At 36.5% G+C, this 20,954-nt stretch overlaps 1 protein-coding gene across 6 annotated transcripts in view; it reads right to left on the bottom strand.

Moving 5' to 3' along the window:
* FAM135A (family with sequence similarity 135 member A) overlaps window positions 1–20,954 on the bottom strand; it is a 93,660-nt gene that overhangs the window by 18,033 nt on the left and 54,673 nt on the right. For 3 of the 6 annotated variants that reach the window (XM_072855257.1, XM_072855260.1, XM_072855261.1), the window contains 7 exons: window positions 20,076–20,231; window positions 13,652–13,725; window positions 13,191–13,345; window positions 10,579–12,904; window positions 8,353–8,513; window positions 6,524–6,615; window positions 4,390–4,487 (listed from right to left, as the gene is read on the bottom strand). In XM_072855257.1, coding sequence (XP_072711358.1) covers window positions 4,390–4,487; window positions 6,524–6,615; window positions 8,353–8,513; window positions 10,579–12,904; window positions 13,191–13,345; window positions 13,652–13,725; window positions 20,076–20,231 — 3,062 coding nt within the window. The remainder of the gene's footprint in view (window positions 1–4,389; window positions 4,488–6,523; window positions 6,616–8,352; window positions 8,514–10,578; window positions 12,905–13,190; window positions 13,346–13,651; window positions 13,726–20,075; window positions 20,232–20,954) is intronic. The other 3 variants (XM_072855259.1, XM_072855258.1, XR_012041358.1) reach the window with 3 other exon arrangements.

The raw sequence follows: 20,954 nt of genomic DNA, 5'->3' as shown, positions 1-20,954 counted from the left end.
AATACACAGTTTAAGCATATATGTATATTTATCCTGTTTGCTTTTACTACTAGATTTTCAAAATTGCTGCAATATCAGAAATTCTTTGCCGCAGCTTGCTATGTTTGCCTAATTTAGAAATGAAAGATACATATCCTCTGTGCTGTCAGCACAACAGCAGCATATTTGCAAAACAAAATACTGAGCTGCTGACTCTCTTGAATACTAAAATTTAAAACCATGCTCTCAGAATACATCATAAAGTCCACACAAGAAAAACAAACCCCTAGATTTCTTTAGGAACAAGAAAACACCCACAGAAATTGAGTGAGTTTATCCTGAAGATGATCTGCATCACACAATTGCTCTTGAGTAAAAGAGATTATTTTCTAAAGATCTGAACATTAGCAGAGATGTTCTCTTGACAGTTCTCTGACAGTTCATCCACTATTTATTAAATGTCATAAAAGAATGAGAAACTCTTATATTGTACCACAACAATGGACAATTTTGTCACTGGAAAAAACAGTGATTTATCAATCAATCCTATCATCCTGAAGAATATGGGCATACCTGAATGAAAACTTCAGAAACATGAACAATCCATTTGAGGAAAAAAAGGTGCTTACAACTAGCTACATGAATGTACCTCACAGATTAAACATTTGTTCTTAATTTGTAAAGACCTTGAAAAATAACAAAGGTTACAGTAATATATTGTGTTCAAATTCAGACGTTTAGGTGAACACGTAATAAGCCTTTAATATTAATTTTCTAATACAGAAAGGTTTAAGGATTTACTTAAATTGAAAAGGAGAAGAGAGGAAAAGGAAAACCCTTCAAAAAGGGTTTTGAAAGTGTAAGACAAAAACATAACCCATCCTATTAATTGTTTCAGATACCTGCAACTGTGGGATGCTCTGCAAAACCAATGCATTTCTGAACAGTAGGTGGCAATATTACTATCATGTGAATACAAGATATCATTAACACACTTAAGTAATAGAAGTATAGTGTAGTATTTATATGCGCTTTATGGCACAAGTCTACCAATTCAGATCATAACAGAAAATTAGACACAGTAAAACCTCATTATTCTGTGCTAACAAACAAAAAATCCTGTCCAACTATAAAAATTCATGGAAGAAAAAAAAATAAAAAAATCCATCAAAAGCCATAATCAAAAAGGTGCTGAAACAATGAACAGATGTTTTAATATATGCATAGCATTAAAAATTGCTTTCTTTTTTTGTGAGCCAATGTTACTTCAGGAAGAGGATGACAAGCTGAATAATCCAACTGACGTGAAAGTCCAATACAGGTCATCAGAAATTTATGTAAGACCTGAAATAAGGAAGACCGTTTCTGAAACTACGCTGTAGGAGTATCCTGGAAAGGCTTCCATCTTCACAGATGCTCAAAACTTGAACAGGTATGACTGAGCAATTTGACTTGCTTCAAAGTTACATTAACTTTGAAGGTGGCACTGGTATGAGTGGGTAACTGGTCCAAGATGACTTCCAGGACCTCAACCTACAGTATTCTGTAATTCTTTACCAAACAGTTGTTTCATAAGACAAATTGCTGTTGGTTTGAATTAAGCTTCCAGTTCATGCTTGCTACACACTTGTAGTGAGCACAAAGATTTTTTTCAGAGGAGATCAACACACATGTTGGGTAGCGTACTGGTGCAATAACTGGTATTAGCTTTGGCAGTACCAAAAATGTTGGTTCACTGAAGTTGACACTATAGTGTGGCTCTGGGTTCTGATGGTACAGGGAGGGCCTTTTCTTATCTCAGTATAAGAAAGTAGCACAATAAATAGGATTTTGCCATTAAGTGAAGGCACGAAGCTTTGCATTGACCCGACAGTGCAGAATCTCAGAACTTCTCTTAACTTGTCTTGGCCTGAGCTGATTTTAGTTTGTTTTAGCTGTGACAACAATCGTCTGGCAGTGAAGTAACAAGTCAGGCCTGAAGTTGCTTTAGTTTCACTATAGTTTGTATTAATAACAAGTAGTTATTCTGTGTGGCTTGAATTGTGTATCACTAGAATAAAGTGTGGTGTGGAAGACTGCAGACATAGGTATCACATGCCAGAGGTCCCCAATGGTCTATTAATGGTCACTGCAGAAGCACAATCTTACAACTCAGGAAAGAAAGCCAGTGTTAGGGATAACAGAGAATGGAAAAAAACAAATGAGTAAATGGGAAACAAAAGAAAGAGCATGTGGGTAGTCTGAAAACATTAAAGTATGAAAATGAATCCAGGCCGACCCAAGGCCAAGGAGGCAGAAAGCCCCACCGTGAACATAATTCTCCTCACAGTGAAGCCCCAGGATGCTCATGTCCAACTGCTTAAGGAAGACAGAAATCACCAATCTTAGGACTCAGACAGCTGCTGGAAGGGGAGCCTACCACCTGAGAAAAGATACTAGAAAGTTTCTGTATAACAACTTCAGTCATATTAATATTGGGACTTTTCTGCATTACTTTGGACTATGAATTTTAGTAGTACTGTAACTAGACTAATAGTAATTTTTTGCTGCATTTTAATGAGATTATTAAAACATTAATTGGACTAACAATTAGCTCTGCATATTAAGTGTGTTCCCTTTTGCCCGTAACAAGACTTTGAGTGCAAAACAGGGACTGAACAGGTATTTCTGACATACAATGCTGTTGGCTTTTTTGCCATACAAAATCATTATAGGACTGGAGACTGATTTCTAATTTGACTCAGCTATTGAGCAGCACTTGTACAGAGAACACTTCCTTTAGTAGACAGGGAGATTTTATGAGGAGAAACTAGCATCATTCAGGAGAGCATGGCTAGCTAACTAGCACAAAGTCTGCTTTCTTTACAGTAGGACAGCCAAAATGAGGTAGGAATGCATCAGCTACTTGAATAGAGGATTTCTCAATAGTACTTTCCTGGACTTTCTGGGTCATCCCTTCAAGGACTTGCATATAAACACATCTCTTTCTGAAAGCTCTCTCATGTAGCTACCAGGAAACAGCTGCAGGATTTGCTGATCGGTTTAACTTTCTCATAAGAAAAACTAAAGTTGAGAGATGGAGACTTCTGCTTCGGCAGGGCCAAACACAAGTATACACCTTGAAAAGGAAACTAAAATAAAAACTGATAATTTCTTTGGTCTTTCAAGTGACAAGTAATAAGTAAGAGTGAAAAAATATTTACAAATTGAAAAGTCTTATGAGAGAAGCAAACAAAAAGCAAACAAGAATTCAATTCTCAGGTATGAACAACGAGAAGGTAACTGGGTGGGTGTGCTCATTACAGCCTTTCAGACCACAGCATGAGAGAAGATGTCAGCATGTGCTGGTGGGTTACAGAACTCTCCTCACCTGTACTGAGGGTGCTAACGTACAGTCTCTGTAACACAAATACAATCACACAGTGCTTTTTTTAAAAATAATAATTGATTTAGACAAAATTAACCATGTCAAATCTTGCCTATTTCAAAACAGAAACATTTGTTTAAAAAGTGAGATTATGTTTAAACATGTTAGATGTTTTCTCTAGCTGAGTAAGGCCTACCAAACACATGAGTATGCAGAAACTTGTAGGAAATGCATGTGACTAGCAAGTCAAAAAACCTTCCAGATGTGTTATTTGAGGATGCCTAAACAAAGGCAGGCATGATGCAAACAAAGGCAGATGAAGTCAGGCTTGAATTTGCTCCTTTCATCTACTGATGAGCTAACTCCAGCAACACAGCTGAGTTAGTAAAGGTAGTCTGCCCAAACGGTGTACCCTACTTTGAGAAAATAAATGGAACAGGTATTCCCTGGAAGTAACTGAAAAAGGAAACAGGAATGCATAGACTGGGATGAGCCTTCTACTAAGATGTAAAACATGCTTTTTTGAGATGAAACAATCAGAAAACATCAAAATGATGAAATAGTTTTTTCATGTGGCTGCCCTTCAATGTCACAGATAAGATGTAATTTCCCTGCAGGAATGACAATATAGACAGTCTACTATGTCATACTTGGTGAAGAGACTATAAAATCAGAAGAAAGCTAACTTTATCTTGACATAGCACCATTACAGTTTCCTTTGACTTTCTCAAAATATTATCTGTTTTTCTGCAGAACCCTACCATGCAGGATCTGAGGAAGCACAGGACAGCAGTTCCTTAAATGTAATGCTTAACTCTGCCCTAAAACAATCAACAGGACTAGGTGAGCTTACAACACTGTTCAGTCTTCTTTCAGCTGGGAATTCCCTCTCTCTCCTTTGTCCTCCTTTCCCCTACTCCTCCCCCTCCTTGAATTTCTCTTGCCCATCTCTCTTTTGGTCTGCTCCTGAGCATCACAGTTCAGAACAACACAGGGCTCTAGTTTTAAGTTTATTTCTATAAACAGTATAGAACAGATATTACCTGATTTTTGAAAGGGTTAGATTATAAATTTGTATATACTGTATAATTTCATCTAAAAGGCGATCTGTCATGGAATCAAAATCAGCAAAGGTATCATTCTGCAAAATAAAAGAAATAAAAAATAATAACTGTATTTTCTAATGCAGCAATATACATTCTGCATTCAGTCTGAATTGTTATTCCCCAGTGTTTTGAGCAACAGCACACAAATAAAAGCATCCATATTAACTTTGAATACAAGCACTACAGCTAGTTATTATAATTTTTCAAGTTGTGTTTCTTGTAACATGGAATAGTGATACACATTTTACTGTAAGACTACTTTCTGCTAATACACCAAAACAAATCTTAACATTACACAGCCAGCCTTACTTCTAAGCCTTCCCCTACGCATAATCTTATCTGTAGTGAAACAGAAGACCAAACTGCGTATTCAGAACTAAATCACGCTGCCCATGAAATAGAAATGAGACAATTACTGCAACAGCAGGAAGAGTCTACATTAGTACAGTTTATTCAAAACAAAACAAAACAAAAATCCTTAAAGCCTTATTCCCAGTTCATAGCTGATTCTCTACAATGACTAGCAATAAGAAATTAAAAAAGAGGTAGGCAAAGGCTGCCTAAAACTTTTCAACACAAGTTCCAAAGGATCTCTGCTAAAATCTGTAGTGTTCAACATATTGATAAACGATGTGGGAGAGGGAAGAAGGAGATGAGATGTCAGAGTTTGGAGACAAAACCAAATATCCAGGATAGTCAAATCTAGAACCAACCAGAATTTCAGAAGGATCTTATAGTACTGCAATGCCTGGGTGATAAAATGGCAAGAAACGCAAAACGATGTTACATAGGGAAAAACAGCCCTAAACATATATGCAAACAATAATCTATACATCTTCATTCTATATAATCAGCTACGTTAGGAAAGCAAGGAAAGAACAGAAAATATCAATATAGCATTTTGTCCATAGTGCACAAGCATCTTAAATGCCCTGTCTAGTTCTGATCATCCTATTTTAAATGACAAGAAGTTTGAAAGTGGACAGGGAAGGATATCATGGATGACCAGAAACTGTTTCACATGTGATCCTGAGAAATACTGAATGGACTAAGTCTCTTCAGTTGCCCCCTGAGGGAGAAATTATACTTGTTTATTAAATAATTAACGGAAGCAGAAAATGGGGAATGATTATTGACTTTTTTTTTTCCAAAACAAGAAACTCTTTTGTTTGCAACTGAATTAGTAATGTGTATGAACCATAGAATTAATCTCAACTGTATGCTGTGGAAACTGGAAGTGAAAACATTCAAAAAGAATCAGCCAACATTAAGGAGAAAAGTCGATCAGTAGCTATCAGGCTCAGAGGTCTCAATGCAATTCCCAAATCAGAAAGTTTCAGAACTGCTGACTGCCAAAAACTATAGGCTACAGAAGAGAAAGCACGGCTTGGTGCCTGTTCAGCCTGTTCTGCAAAGCATCCCAGCAGCTATGGCCAGAAAAACACTACTGCACTAAATGAACCCTTCATTTGAGCCACTGAAGAGACTCTGTTCTAATTCATCCCTGAAGTATGTCTAATACAATATGTAACACACAAAAAAAAGTAAAAATTGGTCTTCTGTGCTTTGTGAAGTTTACTTCATCTGAAAATAGTAAAATTCACAAAAGTTTAACAGAAGAGGTAATTTGATATTTGTTCAGTGTCATGATGTGGATCTTACAGTACACTGACAAAAGAACAAGAGACAGGTATTTTGTATTTCTCAGATCCTGTGAAATAACACATCTCCCTTCTTGCCATACCAGTTTTCACTATCACCATTTTTACCGTTAATATCAAGGGTATTTTATCTACAGTCCTAACTGATTATACTGAGAACTCAGGAGATATCAGTACACACAAAAAAATGGCAGCAACAAATGTTACTCCTTATATATTTACCTTCAATATCATACTAGGTTTTGTAATTACTTTAACACAAGCCACAGATCAAATCATGGATTCCGTGAGAATACAATAAAACATACAGAATGTGGTAAACTGCAACACGATAGTGCCATTAAATAAACATGTCTGAAGATTACACTGTTTATTGCTTTACAAAAATTCTTTTTTTTGTTGGCAAATACCTGATTCCTTTCAGACATAAGAAAGTCTATTCTCACTCCAGGCAGCCCTAGCTCAATGTAAGTCTTCACTAATCTTAGATCTGCGCTGTTACCTTAAAAGGAAAAACAATCAAGAGTTAGATACTGCACAGTTAACTTGCAATAAAAGCACTTAGAATACTGAAATGAACCTATGGCACAACTTTATATTTAAACACAGCTAATGATATTCTCAGCCCTAATTAAAATTCAGTAAGACTCAGGAAGACAAACTGCAATGCCAAATGCAGTGACAAAACGGTCTATAAAAATGCCATTTAATGCAGACACTGTTTTAAAAAAGCAAGGATTTAGGAAGTCATATTTGATTTTGTCTTAGCATCCAACAGATACATAGCACTGTGAACATTACATTCTTGAAAACCTAATTAACTTTGATAAAAGTCAATTAAAGAACTCAGAGCTAGCTTAAAGAATTCAGTGAAGGAACAAGGAATAAGGGCAAGTCGTAATCATTTTCATGGAATAAAAAGGCAGAGTGGACTGTCAGCAGATAAAGATACATTTAGACTGGTACCCAAGACAACAAATGCTAGTTTAACTAGCATCCTGAAGATTTCTCTACATCAATGATCACGTATGCTTTTGAAGAAAGAGTACCCTTTCTGCCTTAATTAGAGAACAAGATTTTTATTTAAATCTGTTATTAATAGGAAAGAACTTGTAAGAAAATTCTGACTATGAGAATAAGAAAATTCTAACTATGTGGATTTTTCTAAGGTTTCAAAGACATACTTTTTAACAACAGGTTTTTTGGCCGAGTTGAGTTTTGTGTCAATTCTAGGCACGCAATAGCACTTGAACATCTACACTAGTAAGAAGGAATACTTCTGAGTTCCATTTTAAAAGGACTTAACAAAGGATGCTTTCTGCCCAGAGGAAGAAAGAAAAGCTATTCTGTTAATTTTTTTTTAACTTAGGAATTTGAAAAATGAACAAGAAGGCTGTGCAATGTCAGTCCAATCCACTATTCTATCTGTTGCCCTCTTGTGTTTCCTTACATTGGTAATTTAAGAAGCTTCTCAAAAAAAGACAAAAATGTTGATGGCAGAAAGCTATGAATATCTTACTTAGAGGGGATATTATTTCTTAACATGCACATATACTTTGAACTAAAAGCAGGTGAATACATTCAAGCTATTTAAACTTTCCAATCCTTCTTTCAATTAGCAAGAGATTTTCTCATTTCTACTACAGTATAATCTCTGTCCTTGGAAATATTCAAAAACCCAACTAGGTTGGGTCCCGGGCAACCTGCTGTAGGTGACCCTGCTTTGAGCAGAGGAGTTGGACTAGGAAATCTCCAGAGATCCTGTCCAACCTCAACCATTCTGTGATTCAGTAATCTAGCCTTTTAAAACCTCACAGACACTTGACTGCATTTTACATGTACTATTTTTTTCTTAACAAAATACATGTACTTTATTTTCCTTGACAATGTAACATTACAAATTCTAAACAAAACTGTTTTGTTAGTAACTCCATTCTATTACCACAATATGGACAAAGATATACCACTATACGACACAAAAAACTGGAAGATGTATCTAATGTGAATTATGGCATAAAACGGATTTATGTGCACAAAAGTTTTACTAAAGGCAAATGTTACATAAAATTATTAGTTTAAAAGATTCTATGGAACACTGTCAAACATAGCAGTACAATGTCAGATTCCCATTTCCCTCCGGTGAACCTATTTCAGAAGCATTCAGAGTTCAAATGACAAAAGCTAAACCTGACTGGTAATCTGAACTGCTATCTCATTCAGTATCAATTTCCCAGCGTACCATCTAGGCCATGGACGCAGACTATAAGATGTATTCCTTCTTCTGAACAGTCATCCTCTTCCATACTGAAATAAGGTATTGAAGAAGCCAGTTTGAAAACATCACTATACATAAATCCAGGAAGTTTAAGTTGCTTCAGTTCTTCTTTAGCCTGTAGGAAACTGGAACAAAACCATATTTATGATAAAACAACATTTACTATTGCCAGACAAATGTAGGGTCTCCTAAGATACAGTTTTCTACTGTCTTTTTACTTTGTCTTCTGTGTAATTGATACGAAGGAAAATATATTTATCAAATTACTACCTTCACAAAACAAGCCAGTTTCTCAAAATATTTTTTATTGCAGCTTCCTACAGCCCTTTTTCCTCTGTAACAAAATACCCTCTACTCTCCCCTCCTTTGAACATCTCTGCAAACTCTGAAGTATTTCTGAAACCACTCAAGATTCTGGGTTAGGTCTGGTCTTGAGCAAGCAACAGCTTTTTTTAAATGCAGTAACAAAACTACAAGAATTATAACCAATCCGAAGTCAAGGTAAAGATTTCCACTGACTTTTGATACTTCTTGCCAAACTTAAAACCTATTTCCTAGGTCAGCAGAGAGCTGGAGCAGTGCTGTAATTGCTCACCAGAAAGTCCCTCTGGTAGGCTGAATAACTGATACTTGCTTCAGAAGCAGCCAGATCCAGACCTCTGATCTTTTAGATATTATATGAAGGCATACACTAGATAGTTTCTAATAGCTGAGCTCCCCACATACCAGGAGTTCCTTGTGTTCCTCCCTTTCTTCCTCTTCTCTCATTTTTTTTGCATATGACCTTCCTACCTAATTAATTGTGTATCAGTTTCCCTGCAGCACTTCAAGCCTTATGCTTCCTTATGCTTCTTTCCCTCCTTAATCCATCTGTTCTGCGTGATCCCTCACAGCGTCATGCTGTATCCCATCCTCTTCCACCTGCTCACTGTTTTCCTCCCATTCTACTTTTTGTTCTCCATTTTCCCAGCTTTATCTTTAGCTCATTCCTCACTAACTGGCAAGAGCAATCCTCAGTGAAGCCAGCCTGAACAGAAACCACTGCAGGCAGTTGGTCTGACCATTCCATAGCAGTTACTTAGTTTGTACTCAAGGCATGTTTTCTGAACTGAATGTACCAAGGCTGGTTCTCTATGGAGCAGATCATGTCCTCTGCAATCCCAGTTATCCCACAGTCTGGGACACTGCCCTCCCCAAGGCCAAGTCCTTGATCTTACTCCGAGTTCCCTCTTTCTTTTATTATTACAGAACACCCTAACTAGTCTCTGCTTTTCATCCCTCCCATTCCACACCAGTACCCGCTCTCTAGTCAGAAGTTACTTTTCTGTCCACTTCTAACCTGTTTTCCTCCATCACTGCTCAATCCTTCCTCCTGTTCTCAGCTGCTTACCACCAACTATCTGGTCTTTTATCTCTTCTGCCTGCTTAGCATTCTCCTTGTTTCTACCTCTCTTCTAAGCTTTCTTCTTTCTGATAGCAACGTTTTACTTCCAATACAACACACTAAGCTGCTGCTTCCCAGGTTCAGGGGGTTAGCAACAGGGGGTTATCAGGGAAACTCCTATGTTTACAGCAAGAGGAGATGCAACCAGGGATCCCTGACGCTCCTCTAAATTTGGCTTTCCTGGTATCCAAATTGCAGTGTAATTTAGAGCACTATGGTCTCTGAGGTGTTACATTTTGGATATTTGAAGTTAAGACTGAAAAATAAGGCCATTACCATGGCTAGCATTGCACATTTGCTTCACTTAACTAATCAGATGGACAACCAGTTACAGAATGTTTTTGTTTTTATGTTTTTAAACTCAAAGTATATTTTTCTATGCTTGCTATTTTAACAGCTTCCATTTCATAAAACACCATTTTTATGCTCAGTAGCCATTATGACATCACTTTTCAGCTGAATTACTATTTTTTTAAAAAGGAACATATTAGAGAAACAAAAAAAATTGTGTTTTGCTTGAGGTTTGTCAAACAGCATGAAATTACAAGAAAACTGACAGAAGGAACTCAGTGCTAACACACTTTCTGTCTGAACATCTAAAACGTGATGTTACTTGAGTGTGCAGAATCCATAAGCCACAGTCCTCGGGGCACTCTGGAGCCTAACCACGCTTCTTTTCCCCTTCTATACTATATTAACATAATTTCTAAAAGTAAAAAACCCGTTGTTTTAAAACAATCACTTACGCTAACATTTGAGGTTTTGGGGAGCTTTCATACCAGGAAACAGATGAAGCTGAGCTGCAGGATATGCTGCCTGGCTGTTGTGTAATTGCATCAGATTTAATTCTTGAAGAACAGATGACATTGCAAGGAGAGTCTCTCAGAGAAGAAGGAAAGGACAGACAACCAGGAGTACAGACAGGAGGCACAGTCATTCTGTCTCGCAGATGCCCACTATCAATCCTTTCAGATCTCAGGGCCCTCTCTTCTGCTGAACCATGATGCTGGTCAGCACTGGAAGCTCCATCTAATATACTATAGTCTGTTTCTTCATAATACCCGTTTTCAATCATTTCTTGATCCTCCTCTTCTTCCTCGTCTTGTTGGGAAGAGCAAATAATTTGTTTTTCATATGTTTCCTTTTGAGGGCTAACAGGATTGCTGTTGTCCATAGGCCAAATATCTGAAATATCTGTGCTGCTTCGAGACCCAAAATAGTTTTCAACAAGCCCTTGCTTTACCATGTCAGTACTACTGGTTGGAGAAGGATTATCTGTACCAGTTTCACTTCTAGCTACTGACAGTTCTTCAGTTGTCTCCTTTAGTTCTAAAGGCTCATTATGTTTTCCTTCATTTGTTTTTTCAACCTCATACACTGCATTTACAGATGAAGAACCTGAAACCACAGATGGCTCACCCATACAGGTAATTTCCAAATGCAATTTGACTGTTTCTTCTGTAGTGCTAAGATGCCTTTCAAGGTCCTGAGAGTCCTTGCAGGTTGTGCCAAGGTCTGACTGTGGGCTGTAACTTTTCACATCAGTAGACGTATCCTCATCTGAAACAACTAAGTGTAAAAGATCTTTTGTTCCTGAGAGCGAGGAATGTATAGACACAGTTTTGTTATCCGAGTGCCCTGAAAATACAACACACTGTTGCTGCAAATTGGTGTTTGATTTTTTACTGTCATCACATTTTGGCAAGTCAATTGCTCCAAGATCCAATACCGTTTTACTGTCACTTAGCTGGCATTCAGGTACAATAGAAATCTTTGAATTCTCATCAGGTGACAGCTCATCATCATCTGAAGGCAGGGAATTTATGGATGTCAGGGATGACTGTATTTCACTTACAGCGCTGGTACTCTCAGTGCAATGGCTTTCTATTGCGTTTTTTATAGCACAGTCTGGTTTTAGTAAAAGCTGAGGAAATACTCTCTCACCATTGTATGCACTTTGCCCTTGAACATTTTCAAAAACCTGATCAGGGTTGGGGTGTGTTGCAAAAGAACTTGGTTCACTTTCTACACCTGAATCTGAAAACCTAGAAGAGGCATATGTCACACTAACATCTGGTAATTTAGTCATGTCTCCACTTGCAGAAAGTTGACTTTCTTTTGTAGAAAGAGTAGGCTGATTACTTTTCATTTTTGTCAAGATGTCACTGGTATGTCGGAAGTTTCTTTCGTGGACATCTTCCTTTTCAAGCACCGGTTCCTGTTCTCCTGAATTCAATTTATTTCCAGATTCTGAAGACTGAATATTAGGTGTCTGCAAATTCTCTCCTTGCACTCCATCTTGTGGAAACTCAGCCCATGATCCAATGTGAACAGTTACTTTCTCCCCTTCATAGGGATTCTTATTACTTGGTTTGACCTCAATTGTCCTGACTCCTGAGGAAGCTGGTTGACCTCCATGACAACCTTCAAGTGTACCTCTGGGTTGTAGAGCACTATCTCCTTGTATAGTTCCAGAACCTGTCTGGGGGACAGTAAGCCTACCAAAAATAGCCACATTTTCACAGTGCACAGGGCTACCTGGACCTGGTTGGACACCTTCAATCTTGGCAGTCTTTTCCTCAGTTCCAGATGGCAAAAATGGAAGTTCTCTTTGACTTATTTCCCTGGTGCAGGTCTTTGTATCACAAGGAAATCCACTTAATGTAGGGTCCAGCCCTTCGTTAGCATTGTATGAAGGCCTGCCTTCTGAGCTTCTAGAACCGTCTTCCAGTGCTGCACTTTTCAAACATTTGTAGCCTACTAAGACCACAGAGTCCTTAGAGTTCTGTTTCACAATTTTTTTTGTGTTTTCAGGTTTCATTGTTTTCATGAGCTTAGTAACCTTAACTTTTGATTCTTTTGATTTATTTGCATCTTCATTTTTCCCTTTCAAAGTTTTTGTTAGCGCCTTTTCAGTTTCTGAATGCCAAAGGTTGGAGGCACCTGCAGGTCGTATTTTCAGTTCCGGGCTAGTAAAACCAGCTACAAAACCTTCTTCAGCTTCAAATTTATCCAGTTTATTGGACTCTGACCTTGGAAGACTCTGAACTACCAACCAGGGTACATCCAGATCTTTCACCAAAAAAAAGCGGGGGGGGGGAGAAGAAAAAGGATTGTTTACAACAAGATTATGCAGATAACTGAAGCTATAAAACACTACTAATTATAGAACTTTTACACATCCTCAAAACTCAAACTGAAGAAACATTTCCTAGCAAATAATGTACTCCTTTAAAGCCAGCAAGAAATGTAAAGAAAAATGCATTTTCTTTTCTTTACATAAAGAAAAATGCATCAGGTTTTACATAATTTTTGCTCATTTCTTCAAAAAGAAAACTGCTCTGTGAGGTGTGTTTACCTTCAGTAATTGAATCTAAATATCGATCTTCAAAGATTATAGGCAAGGAGTTCATATCTCCATCTAGTTCACTGCATTCAATAGGGAGGGGTGGAAGAGAACTGCAGAAGGAAGTGTTTTTGATAGCTGCACACATCTGTAGATGACTTTGAGCACTGAAAAAAAGGAAGTGGTCCTACATGAAAAAAACAGAACTATTTATTTTTACATTAACAGAAATCAGCAGTTTGATTCACTTTAGTAGAAGTTTTTCTACTAATGAGTTATCTAATAGCTTTAATAGTTATTTAATAACTTCTTATATAACTTTCATTAAAAAACTTCAAAATCTATATTTAGAACATAAGCTTCTCTTGAACTTGTTATGTAAGCATTTTTGCAAGACAGTACTGCTACACAGCATAAGCTACAGAATAACAGTACTACATGCTACATACTGTGCACTTCAAAAGGCTACTCACTGTAGTTCTTGATAGGCAAGGGCAGCTTGCCTAGGATGCTCAAGACAAAAGAATGCTTCAGCAAATCTGCGTACCTGCAAGATCCAAATAAAGTTAGAACTTATTTTATATTACATACAATTTTTGAAAATCCACCAGCATTCCTACCCAGCAATGTTATTAACTTGTATGTATTATACAGACAGTTACTTTTTTAAAAATGTTCACTCTGAGTTGGAGGGAAGAGGATGCCACAGACAAGACTAGCGTCTGAAATGAGAATTTTAATTTGTGCACTGGATGACTGAGGGGAACTGTATTAGATTCAACTGCCTGCTGAAAACTTGATTACCAAGAAATCAATTGTCCAAATCAGGCTCACCCGAAACAATAACGCACAAAATTATTAAGAGAAATTTCAATGAGAAGAAACGGCATGACTGTTTGATGGACACTTCTGAATGTGCTTGAGGATTACCTTCAGAAGCAGAAACCCATCAGATACTCTACAGTCTCAAAATACAGAGAAGTATGCATTTCAAACTTTCCATGAATACTCTCTACCCCAAAGTAAACTACTGTGCAAAAAAATCTTTTGTTTGTAAAGATTTCAGTGCTAATGACAAAGACATAACAAAATGTATGCTAATTACAAGCACTGTACTCAAGACTTAGTTGTATGCCTGAAGTCAATAAACGATGCAATACTAAAATGGCATTTTATAACATAGAGAAGCATATTTTTTATCATCAAATACAGAGTGTGGAAATAGAGTGTGAATTATACAGCAATTTCCTACAAATAAAAACATAATCAATGTATTGAAAATGCAGTATGTAGAAACCCCAAAGTTAAGGTTTTGCAAGATGAGATCTCATGTTTCCAATATTACATAAAAATATTCATTCAATCTAGATGCATTTTCAGAACTTTTATTTTTGCAACTGTCCAATTACCTGCATCAAAAAAATGCAATTCAATGCAGCATGACAGTATCTTGTTTGTCGTTACAAGACATACAAAAAAGACAGCGTGCTGTACAGTGGCTGTTGGGCTTGCACATTAACTTGGGCATAAACATCAATTTGTTTATATCAATTAAAACAAAATTTCTATTCCACTTAGAGAACCACATATGTAGCTAGTCTACTTAGTCAATTCATTTTTTACCAACCACTTCCTGGCCCCCTACTCCTTTATTTCCTCAATATACTCTGGGTCTTCCTCTTCAGTCACCTAACTTCCCAAACAGACTGTGAGAGTTTGCAGTGTATCTGGTGGAGCAGGCATCAGACCTAGTTCAGTTCCCTCAGCTCTTTCACTTCACTCACAGTTGCGGCCAGCATCTGCGTCCAACCTGAGCATAGACATGGCACTATGAAAATCCTGTGCATTAACTGGCAAACATGAGACTTGCAGGACCACACTAACTTTTGTTCAGAGATAAGGACTTGCAGAAGAGTTAGTTTTCCCTCCTGATACACTGCCCAGTATACTTTTAAAGAGTACCGTTTGAATGAAGTTTTATGTTCTGTAGCTTCTACTTTTTCCTCTTTCTTCTTTTAATAAAATAAAAACTGGAAAAAAATTGCTCCAAGGTGCTTAAGAAAAAAAACCAACCCCAAACCACAAATATTAAACCCCCAATCTTTAACCTGCACTAGAAGCTGAAAGTCCTGTCCTAGCCTCCCAGAATTCAATTTACTGTATTATATGAAATTAATCTCAGTGATAACACCATCTGTGAATAGTCATGGAAAATGTCTTGAAGTAAAAAGAAAACACTAAATTCAATAATTCCTTGTAAATGCAACTTCCACTCTCAGCAGTGACCAGAAACACACACACATGCACAAGATGTATCTGCTCTCCTTCAGAAATTATGTTAGGAGTTTATGCATACATACGTGGGATTAGAATCGGTGTTCCTAAGTATTCCTCTGCACCTCCCCAGCTGGCTTTTCTAAACAGACATCTACCTTCCAAACGGATGGTTTTGTCAGAGCTAATCCCCGACTTTTCCCCCAGAAAGGGAGCAGACCATTATACAATAGACTTAGAGACAATTTTACTGGTTAAAAAACTAGATTTTAGAGCAATTGATTGCAAAGACTGGACTGGTTATCATTCTAAACCAAGCAATTTAAAAATTAATTAAAGATCCTAATCAATCATGTAATAGGAAATAAAATAACAGCAGCAATATTGCTCAATTCGTAGATGTCTGTGGTTCAAGCCAGGAAAGGAGCATAAAGGTGTTTCCCAGGAGGCAAGCAAGGTGGTTTTGATGTCAGATGCGAGCAATCACTTTACCACATGAAGTAACTGGAGTTATATGAATCTTTAGAATTCTGCCACTATCTTAAACAGAAAAGGAAGGCTTTTTTTTGTTTGCAATAAATCCCATTTGTAATTGTTTAAGTAATTCCAGTGCTTTTGAAGAAAATCTGATTACCAGCTCCAGACAGCTCTTAGTATAATAGCAATGGTATAAAACTAGTTGAAAGCAAGCTCCAAAAGCTACATAAATCAATATTAAGGAGAGAAAAAAAATCCAAACCAACAGTAGTTTATTATGTTTAATCAGAGCTTAACTTATGGAAGGACTGAGGCATTTGCTAGGATGCTGTTAAACAGGCTCTGCAGAACCAGAACGACTACCAGCTGGTGCTAGTGACTCAGGCACTACTGACTTGGGCCGACTCTGCAATGATTTTGCAGGAGGAAATTGTATCGCTACTCCTAGTTCCTACAGACTTCCCTAAACTACGTTTTTTGTGGTCCTCCCAGTGTAAACAGAAGAGGAGGAAAAATCAGATAGAAAAACTGCTGTGGAAAATCTACTGAGTCCCTGCATGTTTATGAGCAGCAGTCTGAGATCTTAGTTCTTAGTATTTTAGGACTAATCAAACTGAAATAAATAATTTTGGAAGAGCATGTTCAGACCTACCAGAAGATGTCACTATGGAACAAACAGGTGAACTAGTTCAGTGTGCAAATTTTTTGTAATATAAAAATAACATATTCTAAGCAGTTTTTTCAATAAAACGTGGTTGTAAACCTTATCCGTGTGATAGTGCAGTTGATGGATGTTCTAGTTCCTGATTTTTTTAACGTAGTGCTTAATATTCAAATTATTTGAAAATAGTTAAGTATTTAAATACTCAAGTAAAATAAGTAAAAATAAGTAAAATTATTAAAATAGTAACTTTAAATACTTTAAATATATTATTTCATTATAACCTTATTTTCTAACAACACTTCATGAGAAATACCTGTTCTCTAAGCATCTGTGCAAAGAGGGTGAAAGTTATTTGACCACATACAGATGACAGGCATTTCTAGGGCATATTTTAATACAAATATCTAAACCAGTCAGATGAATGATTCCCTAAAAACATAAGCATTCATTCATCTTAGATTAATACTAAACTTTCCCAGGGAGAAATTTCCTGTGGAGGGTATAGTCTGTAAATATTGCAAGATAAAAAGGTAAAACTAAGAGATTTAGCATCCAGTAGAGAACACAACAGAGTATTGATTTCCAAAATAACAGGCATTATTTAGAAGGATAGAATTTTGTATAGGACAAAAATCTTATTCCGGAAAGGACAGATATTCTCTCAAGAGAAGAATTAGTAGGTCATCTCTCAAATCTCAACTAAATTCAGTAACCAGAAAGCCCGCATCATTTGACATGTGCAAATAACACCTCTAGTGAAACATCATAATCGCATGTTTCTCAAAAGAAGTTTATACAAACCCTCAGAATATAAATTCTCTAGAGATTATTAATACAAATTACAAATATTATACTAAGCACTGCAAAACAGGATCCAAAATCAACAAGCAAACATGTTCTTAAAAATGCCAAGGCTCAAATTTACCATCTCTGTTTAATTTAAAGGTTTACTGAATTTAGGGATTGCTGGCTCCTGCTCTACTGCCACGTGGGAAGCCCAGTGAAGCTATGTCTTTTTACATATATTTTAATTGCATATATTGGCAAAATATGCACACAAGCTCTTCACATTTTGGAGTATAGAAAACAAGCATCACATTTGCAAATTACTGCTTGTAAAATTAAGTAACAACACATTGCTGGTTCTCTGTAAGTTGGCTCAGGTAGAATTTCCTTCTCGATGGCATATTATTCAAATTTTACAGTCAGCCTGCTTGCTCTTCACTATCAGGCTCTAAATAAAAAGGTAAGTTTAAGATTACCCATGTTCTATATCTCTTTTTCAGTCTTTGATGTTTGGGTAGATAATGTAGTATCCAGTAACTGTGGAACTCAATAAGAAATAGCAATTAGCCACTTCTTTAAAAAATAAAATAAGCTCAACTTTTTGAGTTATAAGAAGGATCACCTCTGAGCTCAACTTAGAAGGCTCATAAGTTTCAGAGACTCGGTGTCCCTCACTAGCAAGCTACAATGAGCACTACGTAAGACTCTTCATCCCCACACCACTATGCTGCAAGTGTGGCTTCATACCTCCAGAAAATAACGTTTCTACAGCTTTTATTAAAGAATAATTTGCTTTTTTCTTATTAAAAAAGGCAAAAATTAACTATGATGTGGTGCTTGAAACAAGTTTGTTTATGCGTAGTGTAGTAACAGATAATAAAACAAGTGGGCTTAACAGCAACCGGAAAGGGAAAAATTGCAGGCCTGAGATCAAATGATTCTTTTTTTAAAGAAAAAAAAAAAAGAAGGGAGGAAGGGAACTCCTATTCAAATTTTGTGAAAACTGGAAAGCATCAAAGAAATACTTTTAATACGCACAATATCTCAATTCGCATAGTATAATTAACTACTTCGACTTATATTCCCTAAAATAACTGCAGCAAAATTCAATAATTAAGGTATTTGAGAGCTAGAGAGAATGACTTTCAGAAATTTTAAAACAAACCACATTTAAGAAGCTAAATACATAATCATTAGCAGTATCTTTTCTTTTTTTTTTAAACATTGGAGCAGTAAAAATAAAAGTATTAATACTTCTTTTGGTTTTATTAAATATATACTTGTACAAACACTAACATAGCAGCAGTTGAATGCAAGTGCAGGTTAAGTGAAACAGTATTCTTGTTTCATACCTTCCACTAGTTAACTTGAAGGATTCCAGAATTTATATGAAAAGCACAGAAAGGTAAGCAAGATTCATAGGTAGCCAGTAAAATGCTCACACTTTCCTACGGCTAGCACGTCTAACAAATAAGCCTTGCACTCTTTCTGAAAGACTCCATTTATTCTCCAGAATAGGCCATTTCCACAACCACGATTCCCTCATTAAACGATGTGATTTATCAAGTTTGTACATAAGACCACAGTCCAAGTATCCTTGATAATCATTTTCCCCATCCAGAACCAAAACAGAAAGGGTTTTGATGCAAGTGACAGAAATGCTGGTGAGACAAACCAAATCTCTGAAAAATAAAGCTTCAAAATACTGTGTTTTGGATTGTGGCTATTACAAAGCACTGATAATGTGTATTCTCATTAACCAGACCTTCTAACAAGCTCTCTGCAAATGGTTGTACAAGAAGCGCCTCCAGATAATCTCTTAAAGTGACCTATTCTATAATGTGTGCGAGACAAATGCACAGATTGTCATGTCAGACAGTAAAGATGCCAGGCCAGCTGAACATCAAGCTGTGTGTTTGACGAGTAGGGGTGGTGGGTGTCATTGTTTAATGAATCTTACTCTCTGGAAACTTCAAAATGCTAGGTTTATTCAAATCCACGGGCACAAAAGATGGGAGGGAAAAATATATTTATTGGAAAGTGAGGGTAATGCTTTAGTTCATATTTGAAAATATTTCACTATGGGAACCAGCATTTCTGTGGTTATATACACATATACAGATCAACTGTGTGTGTAGGTACTCACTATGTATATTTTTTATACATATACACACATACTCACATGGCAGATAATTTCCAATACATCTCTTCTTTTTTAAAACCCACTTAAGAGAGTTTTCAAAGCTTATGAATGTTACAAATTCTTAATTCAGAAGGAAAGTACACTTTGTTTTATGATATAAGCAGGCAGCTTAAATGCAGTAGGAAAGTAAAATGCAGGGTGGACACTAGGCATGGCTCCTGCAGAAAAATACATCATTCTGCACAAATACATCTTATTCCACAGACTGCAATTTTCCTTCTGAACTGCATTTCTTATTCAAAAGATCAATTAATTAGTTGGTTCATAAACATAAATAATGTATTTTATGTATTGTATTCCAAGAATAAGCTTTAACAACATGATACACAAGCTAACAAATGCAATACAACAGCTCCCTTTATGATTCCAACTAATCTTCCACAAAAAACCTAGAAAAATTAGAATCTGGAGTCTCATTGTGAAACACATTTCCATAACAACCTAGTAAGAGTATGAACATGCCAGAGTTCCTAAAGCCAGAGTCAATACTTACTCTTAACGTGTGATGCTCTTGTGCTAGCAATGCTGTGACCTCCTCTTGTAAGGTAATGACCTCCAGAAATTGCCCCCAGAGAGCCATTAGAAGTGAGCAAAGCTGAGCAAGATTCATATTTATAAGTTCTGCCAGTTCATCAGGATTTTCCATTTTCTGAAGTTAGGAAAACATATTTACATGATTAACAGATGAGACCATAATGTACAGACAAGAATCAAAAAAAGTGTACTTTATCTTAGTGAGAATTTTAATTTAAAAAGTAACGTTCAAATGACAACTGTTTTGTCTAAGTACCAGAATTTAATTAATCTGTGTTACAACACTAACAGATTAGGTTATGTTGCTTTAAATATTATCCAGTTGTCTTTCAGAATTAGGACTCCTGACCTTAAATTAAAGCAACAATTCCATTTATGGCAACCATAACGGAGTTGCAACTGTTGTATTTTCTAACATGCAAAAATACAGTAACTGAAAGGAATAGGAATCAGCAATCAGAAAACAGAAAATCGATACTTGCTATGTTAGTCCAAATTTGAAACAATTTTAAGAATTTAATAAAGACATCTCCATTTCAGAATAGTCACAACTCACAATAACATTTATATACTGCTACGTATCTACATACACTTTAAACATGCTCAGGAACCAGTGTTACAGTATAGGCTTCCTAGAACCAGACAAATTCAGTGCAAAACAAGTTTTTCTTTCTTAACAATGTACTGTAATCCTATGATATAGTTCCATGCCAGTCAAGTGTAGACTACCAGGCTTATGTTCCCTGCCATTTTAGAAAAAAAAAAAAATAGTTTTTCATAAACTCACTGCAGGCACATAAGGCACTGAGGCAAAGGGTTTAAAAAGTAAAGATAGTAA

Source organism: Ciconia boyciana, chromosome 3 (genome assembly GCF_034638445.1).
Source record: "Ciconia boyciana chromosome 3, ASM3463844v1, whole genome shotgun sequence".
Taxonomy (NCBI): Eukaryota; Metazoa; Chordata; class Aves; order Ciconiiformes; family Ciconiidae; genus Ciconia; species Ciconia boyciana.
Note: the sequence above shows the minus strand (reverse complement) of the source record. Positions and strands in the feature narration are given on the sequence as shown.